The 23,521-nt window shown below is 39.7% G+C and overlaps 3 protein-coding genes across 3 annotated transcripts; all 3 read right to left on the bottom strand.

Annotated features, from left to right (window-relative positions):
- Positions 1-6,807: 6,807 nt before the first annotated feature.
- Positions 6,808-9,900, bottom strand: LOC141651097 (receptor-like protein 6). The gene has a single exon (XM_074458823.1). It carries the CDS (start codon positions 9,898-9,900, stop codon positions 6,871-6,873), a length of 3,030 nt encoding a protein of 1,009 aa, XP_074314924.1. The 3' UTR covers positions 6,808-6,870.
- A 1,982-nt stretch (positions 9,901-11,882) lies between these two features.
- Positions 11,883-13,102, bottom strand: LOC141653017 (U11/U12 small nuclear ribonucleoprotein 31 kDa protein-like). The gene has a single exon (XM_074460662.1). It carries the CDS (start codon positions 12,802-12,804, stop codon positions 12,046-12,048), a length of 759 nt encoding a protein of 252 aa, XP_074316763.1. The 5' UTR covers positions 12,805-13,102; the 3' UTR covers positions 11,883-12,045.
- A 2,688-nt stretch (positions 13,103-15,790) lies between these two features.
- Positions 15,791-20,561, bottom strand: LOC141651096 (receptor-like protein 6). Its single transcript, XM_074458822.1, has 2 exons — positions 17,981-20,561; positions 15,791-17,930 (listed from the first exon to the last, which is right to left on the bottom strand). The coding sequence occupies exons 1-2, from the start codon at positions 18,538-18,540 to the stop codon at positions 15,791-15,793; spliced, it is 2,700 nt and encodes an 899-aa protein (XP_074314923.1). The 5' UTR covers positions 18,541-20,561.
- Between the last annotated feature and the right edge of the window lie 2,960 nt (positions 20,562-23,521).

Here is a 23,521-nt window from a genome sequence, read left to right as displayed (position 1 = left end):
TCATCGCTTATTTTTCCGTCTTCGATCGGTATTTCCTTTCTCCTTCCGTTTCGCATTGTTTCGAATAACAATTTGAAAACTATTTAGTTCTTTGTAACTATGTCTCGTTATGTCGAAAATTGCTCCCGAATTGGCGAAATTGGAGTCGTTAGACGGTCCACAATTATAAGCGTTGGTCCCGAAACTTTTGATGTATTTTGAGCGATTAGAAATTGATTATGTTTTACTTAATGACCCGCCTAAACCTATCACCCCTACGATGTTGAGACGACCCCTCCCGCCGCAAAAGATGTTAAGTCTAATGAAGAGGACATTGCGAAATTTGTAAAAGATAACAAAATCGCTAGGTGGCATATTCTCGAATAATATGACTAACACCCTTTTCGACTTATTTGTTGTGAATAAGTCTGCTAAGTTTATTTGGGAGTCTTTAGAAACTAAGTATGGGGGTAACGATGATCTTTGGGAAAAAGAAGTATGTTGTGGGAAAATGGTTGGGATTTCGGATGGTCGACGGAAATCTATCATGGATCAAGTCCATGTCTATGAAAACTTATGTGCTGATGTTGTGAATGAGGGCATGAAACTTGATGATATTTTCGTAGCTAATGTTCTCGCTAGAGAAATTCCCTCCCTCCCTGGTCCGATTACACGAAACCAACTTAAGCACAAAAAGAAAGACCCGTCCCTTAAAGAACTTATAGGACATATGAGGACCGAGGAGGCTAATCGCCTTAAAGACCTTCCCCGCTAGTCAATCTGTGACTCGTTCTCGCCGTTGGTCTTTGTTAAAGCTAATTTGGTTGAGTCCGTGGTCCGTCTAATGCTGAGAATTATAAGGGTAAGGGTAAGGCCAAGGTTGGTCAGGGTAAGAACCAGGGTCCTGCTAAGAAGAATGGTCCAGGGAAGCATACCAAACCGGTTCCTAAGATTCGAAAAGTCGCTAAGGGTCCTATTGTCTCGCTATGTGTGCGGAAAAGTCGGTCACAAAGCCTACCAATGTTCTCGAGAAGAAATCTGCTGAGGCCAATGTTGTGTGATCGATGATGTTATTGCAAATGGGTTGTGGAAGCTAATCCGGTGGGTAATGTTCTTGAATGGGTCTTGGATACTGGAGCTTCGAGACACCTCTGTGCTGATAGGGGTTTATTTGCTGAGTTCGAGGAAGTTGCTGATGGGGAATGCGTCTACATGGGTAATTCTTCATCTGCAAAGATCACAGGCAAAGGCAAGATCTTTCTCAAACTCACCTCGGGGAAAACACTTGCTCTCAGCAATGTTTTATTTGTACCCTCATTGCGTCGAAACCTTGTGTCTGGTGCCTTATTAAACAAAGCTGGTTTGAAACTTGTTTTTGAGGCCGACAAGGTGGTAATGTCGCGTAATGGGAATTTGTGGGCAAGGGTTATCTTTCCGGGGTCTTTTTGTATTGAACTCGATTCTCGCTATTAATAATATTGCATCTTCTTCGCTTATATCGCTTGAGTCTATTGATATTTGGCATGGTAGGTTAGGTCATGTGAATGTGGATTATATTAAAAAACTTAGAACTATGAGTTTAATTCCGAGTTTGACGAGTCAAGAATTCTCTAAATGTGCTAGTTGTGTTGAGGCTAAGTTTACAAAGAAGCCTAGTAAACCTGTGACTACTAGGAACACGAGTCTTCTTGAGTTAATTCACACCGACCTAGCCGACTTCAAAAATGTTGCAAGTAGAGGTGGCAAGAATTATTATGTTACGTTTATAGATGATTGTTCTAGATACACCCGTGTCTATTTGCTTAAGACTAAAGATGAAGTTGAACACTCTTTTATAAACTTTAAGAATGAAGTTGAGAACCAACTTGACAGAAAATTAAAAGGGTAAGATCTCGATAGAGGTGGTGAGTATAAATCCGCTTATCTAGCCGACTTTTGTCTTTAAACGGTTTAATACATGAGACTAGTCCACCTTATTTACCCCAATCCAATGGTGTAGCTCAACGTAAAAATAGAACCTTAAAAGAAATGATGAATGCTATGCTTTTAAGTTCTGGCCTATCTGACGACATGTGGGGGAAGCAATACTTTCTGCTTGTCACATTCTTAACCGTGTACCTCATAAGAAAATTGACAAGACCCCCTATGAGATTTGGAAGGGCTATCCTCCTAACCTAAGTTACCTTAGAGTGTGGGGGTGTTTGGCTAAAGTGGGCTTACCTGATTTTAGGAGACCTACCGTTGGACCTAAGACCTATGATTGTGTGTTTATAGGTTATGCTCAAAATAGCTCTGCTTATAGATTTATGTCTTTGAGTGACCGTTCTATATCCGAGGCTAGAGATGCCGAATTCTTTGAGCATGTTTTTCCCTTTCGTAAAACTCGTTGTACCATCTCCTAGTTTATCTGTTGCATCTCATGATTTGTCTTCACATGCTAGTAGTAGTAGCACTTCTATTGATGTTTCTGTTGAACCTAGAAGAAGTAAAAGACCTAGATGCCCAAAGAACTTTGGTGATGATTATGATACAACTATGTTGTCCGAACTAGGATACACTTGTTTGTGCTAGTGATGAGTTTGTTTCAGCCTTTTTTAATAGAAGATGACCCAAAACTTATAGTGAGGCAATGAAATCCATTGATGCTAATTTTTGGAAAGATGCTATTAAAAGTGAACTTGACTCTATTGTGTCAAATCGTACTTGGGAGTCGATCGATTTACCTAAAGGTAGTAAACCCATTACGAGTAAATGGATCTTTAAAAAGAAAATGAGACCGACGGTACAAATAGAGAGGTTCAAAGCTAGACTTGTAGTTAGAGGCTTTACACAAAAGAAGGGTATTGATTATTTTGATACTTACTCTCCTGTGACCAAAATTTCGACTATTAGGACTCTTGTCGCCTTAGCTGCTATTCATAACCTAGTTATACATCAGATGGATGTTAAAACCGCCTTTTTGAATGGTGAACTAAGGGAAGAGATCTATATGTCTCAACCTGAAGGTTTTGTGATTGAGGGTCAAGAGAGTAAAGTGTGTAAACCGAACAAGTCACTCTATGGATCAAACAAGCACCTAAACAATGGTATGAGAAATTTAACAACACTTTGATAAGTAATGGCTATGTGGTTAACAATTCCGATTCATGTGTTTATTCAAAAGTAATAGAATCTGATTGTGTGCTTATATGCCTTTATGTTGATGACATGTTAATACTTGGTAATAATTTAGAGGTGATAATTAGAACCAAAGATTTTTTGTCATCACATTTTGAGATGAAGGACTTAGGAGAAGTCCGATGTTATCTTAGGAGTTAAGGTCATCCGAAACCCCAATGGAATTTGTCTAAGTCAATCTCATTATGTTGAAAAAGTGTTGAGAAAGTTTAACCGCTTTGATGATGTGCTCGCTAGAACACCCTATGATCCTAGTGTACACTTGTGTAAAAACTTGGGCAAGAGCGTTTCCCAAGAAGAGTATGCTAAAATCCTAGGTAGTGTGATGTTTTTAATGAACTCGTACTCGACCGGATATTGCTTATGCGTTAGTAGATCGAGTCGTTATACACATAACCCTAGTAATGAACACTGGAATGCTCTTCGTCGTTTACTAAAGTACTTAAAAGGAACAAAGAGACTTATGTTTGCATTATAGTAAATTTCTGTTGTGTTAGAGGGATATTGTGATGCGAATGGTTGCGGTGTAACGATGAGATCTGTTCTACTAGTGGTTATGTCTTTACCATGGGTGGAGGTGCTATATCGTGGAAGTCTTCTAAACAGACTTGTATTGCACGCTCTACCATGGAATCTCGAGTTCATAGCTCTTGAGTTGGCGGACAAGAGGTCAATGGTTGAGAAACCTTTAGTCGATATACCAAGATGGGGCGGACGGCTAACACCGGTCTCCCTACACCGTGACTCGCAGTCGCTATTGGTGTTGCAAAAGAATAGTGTCTAATTCAAAGAAGAGACACATTCGAATAAGGCATGTCTTTGCAGCTAGACAACTCCAAGACAATGGAGTGATTGCTTTGGACTATGTGAAGTCCGAAAACAATCTTGCCGATCCCTTTACTAAAGGGTCAAGGCTAGAGACTAGTCGTTGATACGTCGAGGGGAATGGGGCTTAAGTCCTTAGGTCAAGAGTGAGACTTGACTAAGTCTAAAGCTTCTATTCCTATGGCGTTGTATGATTCATAGCCTTAATGGTGGTGCTTTTGAGACGCACTTGATGGATCATACACCAGGTTGGACTTAGGTCCTTAATGACTCACGTGAGAAGTCTTTGTTGAGAAGCACTTGAGCCACCTATGCAGGTGTGATGATCACAAGACTATGAGAAGTCATGTGAACATGTCTGCCAATACCAAGTTAAACGCATTACTCTAAAAGAGCGCGTTGCACTTTCGCTAACGATCTTAATCAAGGTATGATATGTGTTGTGGGGGTATCGATCAAGCTCGGCTAGAATTCAAATCGCAAGATATTCTCTCGCATTGTAAGTAAGTTGTTTCCTCATTTCACTAAAGTGTCAATTCAAATCGAAAGATATTGATACCTAAGTATCCAATCCTTCCTTTACCCAGAATTTCTTTCTCTGTCTCTCCTGCGCCCCTAGTGGGGGATTGTTGGAAATATAGGGGCTTTTATTGCCTTTGGAGTGTTTCCAATTGTCCCACATTGGTGAGGAAAAGGAAGTTTTATGGGTTTATATATACCCACCCTCCTTACCATATCACTAGTGGGTCATGGGAGGCTTTTGTGGAAGCTTTGCGAGGTGCTTATCACTCGACACGCGCAAGGCGTGCCGAGCCCGGGCCCGGCCCGGATTCGGGATTCGGGATTCGGGATTCGGGATTCGGGATTCGGGATTCGGGATTTGGCAATCGCCTGCGGCGGGCTGTGCCTATCTTTTTGGGCCGGAGCCGAGTTATGAATTGGGCTGTTTTTTTGTTGTTAGTTGTGTTGAATAAGTCAGTCAACCTGACTGTTAGTGGGGAGAGTCTTTCTCCCACTAACTCGGATTTGAGGCACAGCTTCAGAGTCGGTTTTGGCTCTCAGAATCGCTTCCCCGCTTGCTATAAATTCGAGTCTTCAGCAGCTTCTAAATCACACAAAAACTCAACTCTCTTCTCTCTCGTCTTCTCTGCTCTCTCATAAAATTCTGGGTACTGATATTTTCTTCGTTCCAAGTCTCACAGTTCCGAGTGGGCGGAACTGCGTGGGGACTGTAGTGTTAACCTTGGGGAACTACCGGCACTAGCTGATCGCCACCACGGTCGTACCGGAGAAATAGTTTTCAAGGCAGTGGTTTATACACGGCACTACATTCGGGTTTTTCTCATCGCTTATTTTTCCGTCTTCGACTGGTATTTCCTTTCTCCTTCCGTTTCTGCATTGTTTCGAATAACAGTACTCCCGATTTTTTCCCCATTTCTCGTTTTGAACTTGAAACATTCAGCTGTTAATTGGTAATGATTTTTTTTTTTTTTTTTTTTTACTGTGTAATTAGTATTTTTGTGCTTGATGATTTCTCTTCTGTCTGATTAGCGCAGGAAATTGTGAATTTTCATTGCGTTTTTAGATTACATAAATTTGTTAATTACGTCTTTACCGAGAATTATGGATTAATTTTGAGGCTAATGATGCCAACTTGAGTGAGAAATTTCTCGTTCATTATAGAATAAAGCAAAATGGTTCACTAACCCGCTTCTGTTTATTATGGAGTAGCAGTTGTTCGATGCAGTTTTAAACACAATTTTCATTCTAGATCATTCGAAAATGAGCTATTTGTGTTTTGTGTACAAGGGTAATGTTGTGGAGTAAGAATTTTTGTTTTCGAGGACGATATTTATGAAATATGATACATGGAGAAACATTAGATTTGATGCACATAGTGATGAACAAGGGAAAGAAGACCTCCTTAGTCCTTATGGCTATTTTAACCTTCAATGAGTGTAGATGAGATGAATAGACGACATTGTCTTTGGGCCGGTCTTTTTAGATGATGAATTTCATCATGGCTGTGCCTCATTCTTTCAGACTTAATTGTTTTGGTTATTTATTACAGTTTAGTTCAATTCAAATGGTTTCAGTTGCAAAGCAGTCTGAAAGAACTTGACCACTTGATGAAGTTTCATCGAACACAGATTTGACTATGACAAGTAACCAGCATTTAATTTCTTCACTAGCATTTTAATTGGGTTCCTTGAAGTGATCCTTCCCAACTCCAATGCTATGCACAAGGGTTTTCCTTTCCAGGTAAGCCCAAGTTTAATGTTACCGCACATTGAGCATTGAAACGTATTTACTATTGGATTAGTTTTTGTTTGCTTGATGATTTCTATCTGGTTAGCACAGAAAAATGTGATTGTTGGTTTGGCCTGAAATTGTATCAGTTGAATTCTTTGACTGGAGAATAATCGTAATATGCTTATATCATGGATTAACTCTGAGGGTAACTGGACCAAGTGGAATGACAAATTGTACACTAATTCTTATATAAGATGGTCTCACGATAAACTTAACTCGAGAGCTCTCATAATATATGTTATGTTGCACATTATCTTAGTGTGAAACAGTCTCTTAAGAGACTTCCTTGAAATTTTATTTCCTTGAATGGTATATATGACCTTAAGTTGCTGTAAATTGACTAAAAAAAAGTTACTTGGAGAAACTTTGGGTTTGATATATAGTACAAACTACGAAGAGATGAATAAGGGAAATAATACACTAGAAGTATACTTTATTTGATAACATGATAAATAAAAGGTAACATATGAGAGACATCTTGCTTAACACATAACTAAAGCCTTTAAACAAAAGCATATTCAACTTTGACGTTGCTGTCTTATTGCTCTCTTCACTTTCCTCCTTGGCCTCAACCATTCATATGGTACTGGTCAGTAATGTAGAGCTTTCCATTGCTCTCTTTACTTTCCTCCTTGGCCTCTGTTGAAACGTCACCATGAACCATTCATGGTATTTGTCAGTAATGTACAGCTTCCCAATTACAATGCCAATTATAATTCCGCTCACACACCCACATGATCTAACTACCCAGTCAACTAATCTGGAGTGTTCATTGCTCTCCTCCTTTGTCATTGGCCTAGATTCCGGAACTTCTGCATTGTTACATTTTTTAGATATTAGGTTTCCACATAGTCTTGAGTTTCCCACATAAGAGCCACTTAGGAAGGTGTCAAACTGGTTTCCTTGTGGTATGGGGCCTTCTAAGTCATTATAGGAAACATCAAACACCTCAAGAGATGTTAATTGAGCCAACGCTGGGGGAATTACTCCGTAGAGAATGTTCCGAGAAAGGTCCAAGGACTCGAGATCTATCATGTTAGCCACTGAGGCCGGAATTCTGCCATCTAAATTGTTGTTGGATAAGTTGAGTGCTTGAAGCCCTTTGAGTTCGCCAATGACATCTGGTATCTTGCCTGTGAAGTTATTGCTGGAGAAGTCGATGACTCTAAAGACTTCAAGTATCTTTGAGTAAAGTCTCTCACTGCCTTTGCTTGTTATCGTGATCGAGTATTCAAATTGCTCAAAAAATACAGATCCTTCGTCATCTTCACCCGCCCCCACTACAAAAGTAATCCTTGTGCTATATGAATCAGATTGTCCTTCCTTAACAGCCATCATGTTGGTCCAATTTCGAAGATATCTCGATGGTAGTTCACCAGTGTAAAAGTTGTGTGATAGATCAACGATACGCAGACTACAAAACCGACAACCTAAATCTTGATCAGATATGCTTCCATGAAAGTTGTTATGGCTCAGAACCAAAACCTGTAAGTTGGGGAGACTTCCTAACCATGATGGGAAAGTATCATTTATACGATTGTTTCCTATATCGAGAACCTCAAGCCTTGTACAATTCTCCAATGACTTTGGCAGGTTGCCTTCCAATTGATTTTCACTCAGGTTTATCATCTTTACATTGCAGTGCGATGTGAAAGATGTGGGGATACTGCCATGGAAATTATTTCCTCTCAAGTTCAAAACTTGTAATGAATTGCTAAGCTGATCTCCTATGCAATGAGGGATCAACTGGCTGCTCAAGTTGTTGCTGGACAAATCCAGCTTGATTAGAGATGTAGCCATGCATATTGCTTTCGGTATTACTCCTGAAAACAAATTGCTTGAGACATCGTAACTCTTTATAGACACCGGTGGAATAGGAAGTTCTCCTTGGAAGTTATTACCCTTAATGTCAAATATTTCCAAGCGAGTCCATGGGAGGGTTGTCATTGGTTGTTCAAAACCAGTCAAATTATTATGAGCTAGCTGAAAACTCAGGAGACTTTCTTTAGTTGTGTTCACAAACCATTGTGGGATGCTACCCTTGATAAGGTTTTGCTCAAGCCGCAAATGTTCTAGTGTCTGTTGATGTCGCAAGACTAGTGGGAATTCTGTTAAGTTGCAACCCATAAGCCACAAGAGTCGTAGCTTGGAAAGAGATGAATTGGTCTGTGAAGTGGGGGGAAACGTTAGGTTGGTACCTGCTAAAATCAGGTAACGGAGGTTTTCTAAACCGGAAAATGTCTCAAAGTTGGCAGACAAACTACTGTAAATCAATGCCAGTCCTTGTAGATTTGTTAGCTGTGTAAACCATTGTGGTATTTGACCCAAAAACTGATTTCCCCCTAGCTGCAGAATCTCTAATTGGGTTAGATTTCCTAACCACTGTGGAAGTAAACCCACGACATGAGTGTCACTGAGATATAATTCACGGAGCTGAGTAAGGTTGGCGAAAGGTTGGACCTCAGCTCTTAATGTCATTCCATTGAGGCCAACTTGGGTCAATTTATGTAGCTTGGCTAAATTCGAGATCAGTTGGCCTGGCTCAACACTGTCATACATGAGAAATAGAGCTTCGAGATTTGTTAGATTTGATAGAGACGGTGGGACGACGCCAGTTAAATCAGTATTAGCAAGGTACAAATGTGTGAGCTTTGTCAGGTTACCTAGAGAAGATGGGATAGATCCTGATATTGGACAAAGGGATAATTCAAGATTTTCCAGTTGAGCAAGTCTTCCAATTGAAGGAGGCAATTCTCCGGACAACGATGTGCCCGATAGAAAAATCCCTTTGAGAGGACTATGCCATGGAAACTCGGGAAAAGACCCACCAATATCGCCATTGAAACTCAATCTGAGGGTCTCAAGATGTGGCATGTGAAATAGATTTGGTGGAAGCTTACCATGCAAATTACAGTTATCAATGCTAATTACTTTTAAAGTGGTCAAGTTTTGGAGATTAAGTGGCACTGTGGAGGACACATCAACATTTTTTAAATCGAGCTCTTCGAGATGAGTGAAATTTTGAATTAATTTTTCAAGAGAAGGATTTTGAAGTTTTAGCAATTGAGTCTCCGTCGAGTCCTCTCCAAGTTCTAGGGCAGTGAGCTCGGACAAATTTGAAATTTCTGCTGGTATTTGCCCACTAAATTTGGACTTGAAAAGCCTAAGGACTTGCAACTTAGAAAGTTGCTCGACCTCAGAAGGGATTCGGGAATAATTGAAGTTATTATAACTAAGGATAAGTTTTCTGAGATAGGCTAGGTTAAAGATGGCGCTGTTTGGAGGAAAAGTACCAGAAAGACAACTGGCTGTGAGGTTAAGACCGATCACATGACCTGATATCCTGTCGCACTCAACACCATCCCATGAACAGCAATTTGCACTTTCACCTCCTACCCATGATTTTGTCTTTTCATACGGTATGATAGTTGCATAGGTATTAGAAGAGTCGCGTTTACAGTTTATATGGAAACTGTTCTTGAACTGCAACAAGGCTAGCCGCTCTTGATCAGGACAGAATGGCTGACAAGCAGACAGAGTGTTAGAATGTATTATTATGACATTTAAACATACAAGTAGGCTAAAGAAGTGTAAGAAGTGATGCATGTTGCTGAGTTTTTTTCTGCAATTTTTTTCGTGTTTGTAATTTTAAGTACTTCCGTTGATATGCAATTATGCAGAAATGAAAATTTTGACTTGTCATTTAGGTACCCAAGCAATCGAAGCCCCAAGAGTCAACCAAGTCGATGTCCTTATGTCTTTTTCTCATTCATTCACTAATGCAATCTGCCACCTTCTAGATGAGTAAATTAAAGACCTTTCATGATAAAACTATGCTTATCTTTCGCATACATGACTTATTTTCTGTACATGTCAGGATATGAGTTATTTTAATCTAACCGTCGTGTTTTAATTAATTAGCACATATCACATGGTTATTTTAAATCAATATATTACTCCCTCTGTCCCGGTCATTTGTTGTCATTTTCCATTTTGGGATGTCTCAGTCATTTGTTGTCCTTTCTATTTTAAGAATGAACTTGTTGAGTAATTTGATCCTCCACACACAAACTTGTTGAGTAATTTGATCCTCCACACACAATTTGTTCCACTTGTCATTTAGTAATTGGTCATCTCCTCTTTTCTTGGTCTTTGTGCCAAAACCAAAGGACAATAAATAACCGTGACGGAGGGAGTATAAATCAATATATGAGTTATTTTAGTCTCCAAGTTTTTGAAACTATCTAAATTAATCAATATATTTAAACAACCTAAATTATTTAATCAATATTAAGATATGCTATTTAATTAGGTTTTCACATTCTATTCAAAGTTGCTTTGAAATTCTATTCAAAGTTACAAATAATTGATTAACTTAAAACGATCTAGAAAGTATTATTTGTGGATGAATCAACATTGACTTCCAAGTTCCAATGTAATATACTCTGCATCCGCAAAGCCGCAAAAGATAATGATGTAATGATGTACCATCTTAACCTACTAATTAAATTAATCTAACAAGTTATTAAAAGGCAAGACAAATAATATCAAAAAGTTTATTTATACATACATGATTGTATTTGACTAAAATCTCAATGTGGTTTCGGGTTAATTAGAAGTAAGACACTTCCCTATATTATCACGAGCAGACCAAAAGAGAAGTAGCGTAAGAGGAGGAGGCTACATTGATTTTGTGTTAAAGGGGTGGTTGAGCGAGGGGGAGCTTCTTAATTATGACAAAAGACCAAGAAGAGCAATGAAAATGAGTAGAAAAAAAAAAACATTTGATCCCCTTTCTTCCCCTAGGAATCTCTCCGTCAAAAGATCTTCCTCTTTCACGCCCTTCATTCAAAATCACAATTACTATCCTACAACTAGTTGTATAATAGCTATGTACAACCGCGTCAAAGTTATCGAGCTCTCACACATAGTCGTTGAGTTATTTTACAGGTAATTGAGCTATTTTACGGAGTTATTGAGCTTAATAATTATTTTGTTAAGCTCAACAACTTTGTATCATAACTCGATAATTTTGTTAATAGAGCTCGACAATTTTGTAACAAAGTTCAACAACACTGAATAAGTTGTATATACAACCGGTTGTATAATATGGGCCTTCATTCAAAATCCCTCCATCCTAAAAAAGAGGTTGGGCTTCACAATGGTAAAATCCATCACTAAAACTTGGTATATAAAATGTTGGTGCTAAACGTCGTCGACACATCACTAAATATCGTCGACAATATTTAATAAACTTCCAATTTTAACCCTTTCATAAGCATTCACTTAGTCTCTCAACATCTCCCCAAAATCGATAACCATCACATCGACAAACTATACAAATCAAATGACAAATTAATGTAATCAAACAACTCGATTCTTTCCAATAGTGTCGAGGCATTCGATTATATCAAACGATTCAAAATGAAAACCATTTAAACTAATCGAAATAACGAATTATTAACAACGGTTTAACCCGGAAATTTTGGAAAAAAAAAATCAAACGAAAAATCCATTTACAAATTGAAAATCTATGTGAACCAAACAATTTCGTGAATAATAACACACTAATCGTCAACATTTCAATCTTCAAGTAACCAGTAACTATAGGCTTTAATTGACAAGTAGCAAATGCAATTCGAACATCAAAACAGGCAGAAAGGCGATTATCAATACAAAATGTTGAATTCCAATTGTCAATATACCTAATAACCAGCAAATTTGTGAACAATTAATTAATTAATTAATTAATTAATCATCCTCACCACTCTCATCGCTAAAATAAGTGGCCTTCTTAATCTTCTTCCTTTTCCTATTCTTATCTTGAACCTCGTCATCTTTCATTAGCAATCTCTGATCAGCACCATTATCAACAACAGACGCCCAATTATCCTCATCAAACACACTTGTATCCTCATCCTCATCGTCATCGCCATCGCCGTCACCAGCAGCATCTTTGACGTTATTAGATCCCTTCACGAACCTCCGCCCCTTTTTAGGGACAGGTGGTGGGTCCCTCTTTCCAAGCTGATTTCGGGGACACTCGTAGCTCAAATGCCCCTCCTCGCCGCACTCATAACACCTCGACTTATCCTTATACACACGCCGCCGAATAAACTCAGCCGCGCGACCGTTATCTGCGGCGATCGATGCGGTGATTGTTCGGCCGTTGAGGAGCTTCCCGTTCATCTGTTTGGCAGAGGAAACGGCGTCGTTACGAGAGACGAATAACACGAAGGCAACACCGCGGCTGCGACGCGTAGATCGATCCTTGAGGACGGTGACGCGGGCGACCTTGCCGAAGGTGGAGAAGATAGTGAAGAGATCTGAATTTGTGAGGTTGAAGTCAAGATTGCTGACGTAGACGGTGGATTTAGATGGGGCTAAGGTGTTTCGTGGTGGCGCGTGGTGGTTGGTGGTGGTGTGTGATGATGATGATGATAATGATGGATTTGATGGGGTCGCATAACGGTAGTACAACGTCTCGTCTTCATCGCTATCGCTTCTCATCCTTGCTTTTAGGGTTACCCTCTCCCCTTTGTATTTCAAGTGGTTTTGGCCTTTTGGGTAGTGTTAGTTTGTTGGTGATGGAGTTTAATAGGATGAACGAATGAGGATCAAGGTCTAATGGTTTTAACTTTTTTTATTCATTTTACACTTGATTAACCGGTAACAGGTTACCGAATGTTTATTATGAAATTAATTGAAGTTGGGATTATTATAAGAATAGCCTCTATAGTTTGGATTATTCTTGTCAAATAACCATTTTTTTTAATCTAAAGAGGGATTAATTATAAAAAAAAAAAGGAAAAATTACAAATAATCAACCTGTATTTATATTTTTTTACAAATACCACCACGTATTTGTGTTTTTACAAATAAACCCCAAAATTCAATGTATATTCCCAATAATCATCGTATATTTAACCTGAACATCGCTTTTCTTTAAAAAAAAAAAAATTGAGTATAAGAAAGTCATTGTTAATTCGTGCACGGGGTCTAACACTAAGTTGACCAAAGTCACAAAATGATTAAAGAAAAAAAATCTAAGTAATTCAAGAAGAGTTGGAATAATTGAGATTTTGAAAGAGTCTAGATTGTGGGTGCTCGTAGATTGATGACAAAACATGTCACAAGAAGGCAAAATAGGCAAACTCTGTAATACCCTAGAGTTTTAGATAGTGCACTCCGCCGAGTTCGGTAAAAATAAGTTAAGTTAAGTTCAGGAAAAATAAGTTTTGAAAAGTTAAGCAAAAATAGGTTAAGTTCAACAAAGATAAGTTAAGTTCGCAAAGTTTACTTTAGCAGATATAGTTACGTTCAGCAAAATGAGTTAAGTTAACAAAAATAAGGCCAAAAAAGCCCCAAGTCTCATGTGGAAAAATATCATACTAACATGAAATAAACCAACTAAATTCAATTATACAAATCTTTCTTACTAGTAAGAGAATAAAAATTCTCAATAGTCTTCCTTTCAAAAGAAATCTGGCTAAATAGGGAAACAAAACTCTATTTTTATCAAATTATTATCTTTTAATTAAGCTATAATCTTTAATATTTTTTTAACTAAATAATAATAATATTTTAATTGAAATAGAAAAAAAATGGTATAAATCTAAAATTCGTATTTGAAAACCCGATAAATTGATATTATTAGTTTCGTATAAAAAAACTTAACACGTACTTAATTCGTATAAAATTTTTATGAACTGATATTATTAATTCCATGACAAAAAAAATCTTTAAAATTATTTGAGAAAATTTATAAATTGAAATCATTAATTTTGTGGTATAATATTTCATTAAAATGCACATTTCATGACGTACTCAATTCTTTTAATTAGTTTTCCATTTCAAATATTTATGCTCATATTAAAATATAAAATAATATATCAATTTTAAATTTATAAATAATAGTCGTACATTATAAATCAAAGAATCTATAAATATCCCACATTAGTTCCTTCTATATAAAAGCCGTCTTATACAAGTGTGTGTAAAACGGGTTTTCGATAACCGCTTTACAATTTTTGTCTCTTTTGTAACACGGTTGTATGCGTCTGATTATTTTTCCCGCCGATATAGTCAGAAATTTCGCCCAAATCGATTTCTCCGCTCAACTCTTGATGATTAATTAGGGTTCGGAACTCCAATTGATGTGCATTATCTGGGCAATGGATCCATCTAATTCGAAGAAATCAAAGATGAGCAACCACTGACGAGTGACGAATCAATTTCTCAGGTACTCTCGATTTTTCCCCCATTTCTCGTTTTAATTTAAAACATTCAGCTGTTAATTGGTTATGATTTTGCTTTTTTTTTTTTTTTTTTTTTTTTTTTTTTTTTTTTTTTTTTTTTTTTTTACTGTGTAATTAGTATTTGTTTGAGTTTCTTAACCACGTCTTTACCGAGAATTATAGTACTCCATATATACTTAAATTATGGATTAATTTTGAGGATAATCATGCGAAGTTGAGTGAGAAATTTATGGTTTATTATGGAATAAATCAAAATGGTTCACTAACCCGCTTCTTTTTATTACGGAGTAGCAGTCGTTCGATGCAGTTCTAAACACAAATTTGTGTCGCGGGTAAGGTTGCGTACAAATGTAATGTCGTGGAGCAAGAAATTGTGTATTCGAGGATGATATTTGTGAAATATGATTGTATGGGACACTGGAAGACCTCCTTACGACTATTTTAACCGTCTATGATTGTAAATGAGATGAATAGATGATGTTGTCTTTGGGCCGGTCTTTTTTGATGATGAATTTCACCATGGTGGTGCCTTGTCCTTTCAGACTCGATTTATTTTGTTATTTATTACAGTTTAGTTCAATTCAAATGATTTCAGTTGCAAAGCAGTCTCAAGGAACACGCTTTTGCCTATGACAAGTAACCAGCAGTTTAATTAGGTTCCTTGAAGTGATCCGTCCCAACTTCAATGCTATGCAGGTAAACCCACGTTTAATGTTATCGCACATTGAGCTGTTAATAGCTCATACGATTGAAATTTATTTGCTATTAGATGAGTTTTTATTTGCTTCATGATTTCTATCTGATTACCGTGATTAATGCAGATAATTGTGATTGTTGGGTTTGCCTGAAATTGTTTTAATTGAATTCAGTCAGTGGAGAATTGTACACTAGTTCTTATATAAGACGGTCTCACAATAAACATAACTCGAGAGCTCTCACATGATAGATAATTTACTTTTCATTTCATGTTTTTCTTTTTGTCTGTTTCTAGTGTGTTACTCCATATGTTATGTTGCACATTATTTCCTAGGGTGGTATTTATGACCTTAAGTTGCTGTAAATTGACTCAAAAAAAGTTACTTGGAGAAACTTTCGGGTTTGATAGTAAAAACGAATGAATAAGGGAAACAATACATTAAAATTTAGAAGTATACTTTGTATGATAACATGATGCATAAAAGGTAACATATGATAGACTTCTTGCATAACACATAACTAAAGACGTTAAACAAGCAGATTCAACGTCTAGCTTGCTGTCTTAGCCTCTGTTGAAATGCATCCATAAACCATTCATGGTACTTGTCAGTTATGTAGAGCTTTCCAATGACAATGCCAATTATGAATCCGCTTGCACATCCGCAGGATCTTACTATCCAGTCAACTAATCTGGAATGCTCATTGCTCTCGTCCTTTGTCATTGGCGGGAATTCCAAAGCTTCTGCATTGTTACATGTTTTAGATATTAGGTTTCCACACAGTCTCGAGTTTCCCACATAAGAGCCGCTTAAGAAGGTGTTAAACTGGTTTCCTTGTGGTATAGGACCTTCTAAATCGTTGTAGGAAACATCAAAGACCTCAAGAGATGTTAATTGCGCCAACTCTAGGGAGATTACTCCGTAGAGAATGTTCCGAGAAAGGTCCAAGGACTCGAGATCTAACATGTTAGCCACTGAGGTCGGAATCCTGCCATCTAGATTGTTGTTTGATAAGTTGAGTGCTTGCAGCCCTTTTAGTTCCCCAATGACATCTGGAATCTTGCCTGTGAAGTTATTGCTAGAAAAGTCGATGACTCTAAAGACTTCAAGTATCTTTGAGTAAAGTCGCTCCTTGCCTTTGCTTGTTATAGTCATCGAGTATTGAATTGTCTCAAAAAATACAGATCCCTCTTCATCTTCACCCACCCCCACTACAAAAGTAATCCTTGTACTATATGAATCAGTTTGTCCCTCTTTCACAGCCATCATGTTGCTCCAATTTCGAAGATATCTCGATGGTAATTTACCAGTGTAAAAGTTGTGTGATAGATCAATGATGCGCAGATTACAAAACGGACAGCCTAAATCTTGATCAGAGATGTTTCCATGAAAATTGTTATGGCTTAGAACCAAAACTTGTAAGTTGGGGAGACTTCCTAACCATGACGGGAAAGTATCATTCATACGATTTTTTCCTATATCGAGAACCTCAAGCCTTGTACAATTTTCCAACGACCTTGGCAGGTCGCCTTCCAATTGATTTTCACTCAGGTTTATCATCTTTAAATTGCAGTTCGATGTGAAAGATATGGGCATACTTCCATGGAATTTATTCTCTCTCAAGTTCAAAACTCGTAATGAACTGCCAAGCTGCTCCCCTATGCAATGAGGGATCAGCTGCCTACTCAAGTTGTTGCTGGACAAATCCAGCATGATTAAAGATCTAGCCATGCATACTTGTTTTGGTATTACTCCTGAAAATAGATTGTTTGAGACATCGTAGCTCTTTATAGACACTGGTGGGATAGGAAGTTCTCCTTGGAAGTTATTACCCTTAATGTCAAATACTTCCAAACGAGTCCATGGGAGGGTAGTCACTGGTTGTTCAAAACCAGTTAAATTATTATGGGCAAGCTCAAAACTGAGGAGACTTTCTTTACTTGTGTTCACAAACCATTGTGGAATGCTACCCTTGATAAAGTTTTTTTCAATCCGCAAATGCTCTAGTTTCTTCTGATCTCGCAAGAATCCTGGGAATTCTGTTAAGTTGCAAGATTCTAGAAATAGGAGTTGTAGGTTGAGAAGAGATGAATTGGTCTGTGAAGTGGGGGGAAACGTTAGGTTAGTACCTGATAAAGCTAGAAAGCGGAGGTTTTCTAAACCATAAAATGTCTCAAAGTTGCCAAACAGGTTATTGTAAAGCAGGGCCAGACCTTGTAGATTTTTTAGTCGAGTAAACCAATGTGGTATCTGACCCTCCAACTGATTTCCTCCTAGTTGTAGAATCTCTAACTGGGTTAGATTCGCTATCCAGTGTGGAAGTAGACCCGTTACTTGAGTATTGGAGAGAAATAATACACGAAGTGCTGTGAGGTTGGCGAAAGAAGGTGGGATCTTATCTCCTAGTGCCATTCCGCTGAGGCCAACGGAGGTTAATGTATGTAGCTTAGCCAAGTTTGAGATCAGTTGTCCAGGCATAACATTGAGGTTCATGAGAAATAGAGACTGAAGATTTGTTAGATTTGATATAGAGGATGGGACGACACCGCTAATATCATTGTCATCAAGGTACAAATGTGAGAGCTTTGTCAGGTTACCTAGAGAAGATGGGATATATCCTGATAATTGACATTGGGATAATTCTAGTGTTTCCAGTTGAGCAAGTCTTCCAATTGAAGGGGGACTATGAAATTGAAACTCCGGAAGAGACCCACCAATATCGCCATTGAAACTCAATCTGAGGGTCTCAAGATGTGGCAAATGAAAAAGATTTGGTGGAAGGTTACCATGCAAATTACAGTTGTCAATGCTATCTGTTTTAAAGTCGTCAAGTTTTGGAGGCTGACTGGCACAGAGGAGGACGCATCAATATTTTTTAAATCGAGCTCTTGGAGATGAGTGAGATTTTGTATTAACTTGTCAAGGGAAGGTTTTTGAAGTTTTAGCAATTTATTTTCCATTGAATCCTCTCCAAGTTCTAGGACAGTGAGCGCGGACAACTTTGAAAGTTCTGCTGGTATTTGCCCACTAAATTTGGACTTAAATAGCCGAAGGACTTGCAACTTAGAAAGTTTGTTGAGCTCGGAAGGGATTTGAGAATATTTGAAGTTGTTATAACTAAGGACGAGTTTTGTGAGAAAGGCTAGGTTAAAGATGGTGCTGTTTGGAGGAAAAGTACCGGAAAGGCAACTGGCTGTGAGGTCAAGACCGATCACATGACCCGATTTCCTGTTGCATTCCACACCATCCCATGAACAGCAATCCACACTTGCCCCTCCTACCCATGATTTCATCTTTTCATAAGGTATGATACCTGCATAGCTATAAGAAGAGTCACGTGAACAGTTAGTTAATATGGATACTGTTCTTGAACTGCATCAAGGCTAGGGCTTGTCGCTTAACACTTTGTCATGGCGTAACCGTGTAGGTTTCCATAATTGATCATTTTTATCAACTCTAACATATATCTACGTTAGCGACATCATTTGTTGAGTCTCAAAGGATTCGGCCGACGGTGACCAAGCGGTCAAATATACACCACCTTACCTACTATTGAAAATAAAAAATGAGAATTTCCTCAGGGTAGTTCATAACGAAAAACGAAAATGAGACATGCTAGATCTCATTATACACAAAATCTCATTGATGACGACACGTATCCGTCACTTTGGAGTGACGAATATCATTTCCTCTCACAAATGACCCAAATAGAGGAGAGAGGGAAGCACATGGGGTGCCCCCACCTTGTCCCCCCTATCCGTTTTGTAAGTGGTATTACCCGTTACTTGCTCCGACCCGTTTTCAGCAAGACTAACTACTCATTATATTCAAATAACAATGTGAACTGGAATTATGTAAAGCTATAAAACACGTTGCACGATTCTAAAACCAATATTGCCATGGATCTAAGAGATCGGATCCCTTGAAGCCTAAAGTGCAGTTTATCTAAACACACGACTCTCCTTCCCATAAAAGTAACGAGAATCGAAGATGTCTTAGTCTAGTGGTTCAGACAGAGGTATTGTGGACAATAGGTCTCGAGTTCGAATCCCCCCTCTCCTCTATTGTAATGCGACTAAGTGCGCGCTTCAATTGACCAAAAAAAAATGATATTCTACGGTGTACCCTCGAGTTTTTCGGTATTCTATGGTGTATCCCTATATTTTTGAAATTTTATGGTGTACTCCTGAACTCTATACATTAGTCTATACCATGACCTTATTTATTGTCTTTTCTAACTTAATTTCTTAATTGACCTATTAAATCGTTTATTTACCATTCCAATTACTCGATAACTTACGTATTTACTTCTTAGTTCGCCGAATTACCTATTATCCCACCAAATAGTATACGAATCTAACTTAAAGTTCATCAATTCTCCATTATCATGTCATGAATCATAACGGATGTTTTAATAGTAGTTTGTGCTTATTAAAGTTAATTTGTGATGTTTCTCATGTAGAATGGTGATACAACAATAATACGTCAAAATAAAGGTCAAAGTACGGTTGTTTGATAGTGATCAAGTTAATTCAGAGTTAAACGAGGCCATGATGGAGAAATAGGTAAGGACTCTAGGGGTACAATGTAGAATATAAAAAAAAAGAGGGGTACAACATAGAAAACCAAAAAACTCAAAGGTACACCGTAGAATATCCCCCCCAAAAAAAAAAGTAACGAAAATATATTAAATTCGATAGGATAGGATCTACAACAGAATATATACTCCGTAAAAGTTAGATGCGCATTGCACAGCCATCACATTAAATCCAAGTAAACAAAAATACTATCGGCCTCAATCAAAAGAATATGTCTCGCATAAGGTGCTACTTTACCGGTTAAAATAGTCTTGCTGAAGACGGGTCTGAGTAAGTGACGGGTAATGTCACTCACAAAACGGATAGAGGGGACAAGGTGGGGGCACCCCATGTGCTTCCCTCTCTCCTCTATTTGGGTCATTTGTGAGAAAAAATGGTATCCGTCACTCCAAAGTGACGGATACGTGCCGTCTTCAATGAGATTTTGTGTAAAAAGAATATGTCCACCATTCGGTAAAACTAATGCTACCCCTTTGGCTTCGACACCACGTCATTATACTAACACCAAATAAACCAACCAAATTCAACTACACAAAATCTCACATTATAGATGACACATATCCGTCTATAACTAAAGACGGGTCAAATACAATGTCACACTAGTTTTATGCCCGTGCAAATTTGCACAAGATTGAATTATTTTATAATTTGGCAAAATGCACAAGTATTGGAGGAAAAAAAGGCATGATGCAATAGTGTCACGGTCCGGTACTTTTGCCGACCCTTGCTCGTCTCAAGGCAAGATGCAAGCGACAAGGATCTTCGGACTAGTGATGGATCCCTCACTAACACGATACTCGGGTCTCGGCAACACTCGACAAGAATGTAAGCGAGAGCGTTAGGCTCTAGTGTTTGTCAGGCACTAGGCACTCGTAATCGGTCTCGGGGGTGTGAGTCAGGATCCTAGTGTCGATCCCACGAACACGGCTTGTTAGTAAAGTGAAGGCTAAGAGTCGTTCACAACAAAGCAACAACAAGCAATACGAAGGCACAAGGTAGGAAGCAGATTTTCATTCACTAGTACTCCCTAAAGAGGGAAATATGATAGTTACATCCTGGTAGCAGGAAACATTGATTTTACAAATTTAGTTCAGAATAGCGATATACCTATTTATGGAAAGAAAACTATTCTAACTATGCTAAACTAGGAAAGTATTTACTACAAATATACAAAGGAAATGAAATTACATAAGCATGAATAAAACTAAGGGTTCGAAGTGTGCGGATCGTCACACTCTCCCCCACCTAACTGTTGCCGCCCCGCAACACAAAAATCTTGAATGGTGCTTCGAGACATCCTCGGTGAGCTCGACGTCCATGCAGTGTTGGGGTTTGTCTTGTACAACTCGGCTTGAATCTGCGCTTCGTCCCACACAATGACTGGCCTCTTCGTCCCTTCAAGGATAGGCTGGAGGTTCTTGACATAAAAGCTGCCGAACATCATGTTATCCAAGTCCACCACGTACTCCTTATCTTTCGGGAAAGTCTACTTTGCCGCTGCTTGAAAGGATCTCTCTCGGGCTTTCTCCAAGTACTGGCTCCAACGGACCTTCATCTTGTCTCTCGTCACTTCAGCACCTGCATTCAAGGAATTGTGAGATCTCCAGGACGCCGAATCAGCATTTCGGCGCGCCCCCGATGGTACGAGGCCTTATCTCTTGGGTCGACTGACCCGCAAACCACGACGTCGATTCAGCACATCGACGCGGCCCCCTGATGGTACGAGGCCTACTTCTTTGGGCATCTCGGCCCTCATTGTCTACTCCTCGGTGAGGGGGTAGACTGTTCTTTCGTCCCCCATGCCACTTAGCATCGTAGTTAGCCTGGGTCTTGTTCGCCCTCGGCTCCACCGAACCTTTAGGCATTCTCCAAGGTCGCATCCCTTGTTTCGGCGTCGGTATCACCCTTATAGCCGAAATTCGATGCTGCCCCTTGTCTTCGTCGCTGTCTACCGTCTTCACTACGATAGACCCCATTAGTAGCATCGATCCGTCACTCGGTTTCAATACCACCAATGCTTTCTGAAAGAACTGCATCCCGAGTACTAACTTGAAGTCATCCAGCGGAACGGTGGTGAAGTCAAGCTCCCCTGCCCACTGCCCACTCACCCACTTGGACCGCGACCTTCTTAGCTACTCCTTGGACGCGTCTCAATTTCCCATTGACCGGTTTTAGGCAGCTGTTATCATCCCGCAGAACTAGCCCCAACCGATCAGCTTCCTCTTTCGTAACAAAGTTGTGGGAGGCGCCCGAGTCGATCAAGGCTCGTGCTTGCTTTCCATTCACCATCAAGTCCACGTACATGAGCCCGTTGGATTTCTTGGCGGAGGAATCTTCGTACTTCCCCATCGCGCTGATCCTTTGAAGTGAGCCCATCCGTGGTTGGTCTTCCCCATCACTCGAGTCTTCGTTACACTCTTGGTGATAGTCGGCCAACGCCCCATCAAGACGTTCTTGAGCCTCTTTCGGCATCTTCTTGAACATGGCATTGAACTCCGCTTTGTTCGGACAATCCGTCATCTTGTGAGGACCCTTGCACACAAAACACGCGAACGGTCTCTTCGTTGTGGAAGCAGTAAAGTTTCCCGCCTTCGAAGACGAGCTTGAGGGCGAGTTTGTAGTGCTCGCCGATTGGGTTTGACTTCCTTGTGAGCGGAACCGACTGTTCCGAACTGAAATGGCGCTGTTTTGTGGCCTTTGTCCATTGTACCCACTTTGTGATACACCAGTATTCCCCGTTGGTACCACAACTCTTGGTGCCTCTCGCTCCCCGTGAAAGTCGAGCAGGCGCTCCGCAGCCGATATGGCCGAAGACAGAGTTTTGGGATTCTGCCTCATGACCTCCTGTTGTGCCCACCTCTTCAACCCATCAATGAATTCGAAGTCCTGTCCGTCTCGGACATTTCGGTAATCTCGAGCATGCACGCTGAGAATTCCCTCACATATTCCCGGATTGATTGGTGTGCTTGATTTCCTTCAACTTCTTCCGAGCAACAAACTCCGTGTTCTCGGGGTAGAAGTGATCCTTCAAGATCCTCTTGAAGTCGGCCCACGATGTCACCGTAATCGTGCCCTCATCGATTTCCTTGTACCTAGCCCTCCACCACATCTTGGCATCGTCGACTAGATACATGCTTGCCGTGACAACTTCCGCGTCTTCGTCGAGCCCACTTACTCGGAAGTATTGCTCCATATCGAAGATAAAGTTATCGACCGCTTTCGAATCCCTCGCCCCATCGTAGGCACGAGGTGGAGGTGCCTTCACCTTATGGCTCCCCACGTATTTCCGTCATCATTGGCCACCGCTTTCATGAGCGTGGCGCAAGTGTTCTCTAACATCTCGACCTTTCGATGCAGATGATTGATCTCTTCCTCCCGATCATCGGGGATCGCACCACTGATCGCTTGGATGCGGGTGTTCATCCCGTCCACCTTCGTCTCAAGGTCACAAACCGTCTTTTGCAACTCCTCGAGGCTCGCGGCCATCCGCATAACGATGTCCTCGAGTTTGGGAAGCTTGACGTCGATTGCGTCCTCTAAGGCATCCACTCGGTCCTCGATTGTTTCGCCCATTTTCTCGATCTCGATGAACAAATGCGGCGTACAGAAACCCGTCCGAAGACCGGGCTCTGATACCAAATGTCACGGTCCGGTACTTTTGCCGGATCGTGGCGCG

The sequence above is a fragment of the Silene latifolia genome, chromosome 4, assembly GCF_048544455.1.
Source record: "Silene latifolia isolate original U9 population chromosome 4, ASM4854445v1, whole genome shotgun sequence".
Taxonomy (NCBI): domain Eukaryota; kingdom Viridiplantae; phylum Streptophyta; class Magnoliopsida; order Caryophyllales; family Caryophyllaceae; genus Silene; species Silene latifolia.
Note: the sequence above shows the minus strand (reverse complement) of the source record. Positions and strands in the feature narration are given on the sequence as shown.

Excerpts from the sequence above, each read along its gene's own strand:
- LOC141651097 (XM_074458823.1), bottom strand. The coding sequence starts at position 9,900 with ATGCATCACTTCTTACACTTCTTTAGCCTACTTGTATGTTTAAATGTC.
- LOC141653017 (XM_074460662.1), bottom strand. The coding sequence starts at position 12,804 with ATGAGAAGCGATAGCGATGAAGACGAGACGTTGTACTACCGTTATGCG.
- LOC141651096 (XM_074458822.1), bottom strand. The coding sequence starts at position 18,540 with ATGAAATCATGGGTAGGAGGGGCAAGTGTGGATTGCTGTTCATGGGAT. Across the intron at positions 17,931-17,980 it reads ATCTTGAGACCCTCAGATTG|TCCCCCTTCAATTGGAAGAC; the intron begins AGTTTCAATGGC and ends TCAATTTCATAG.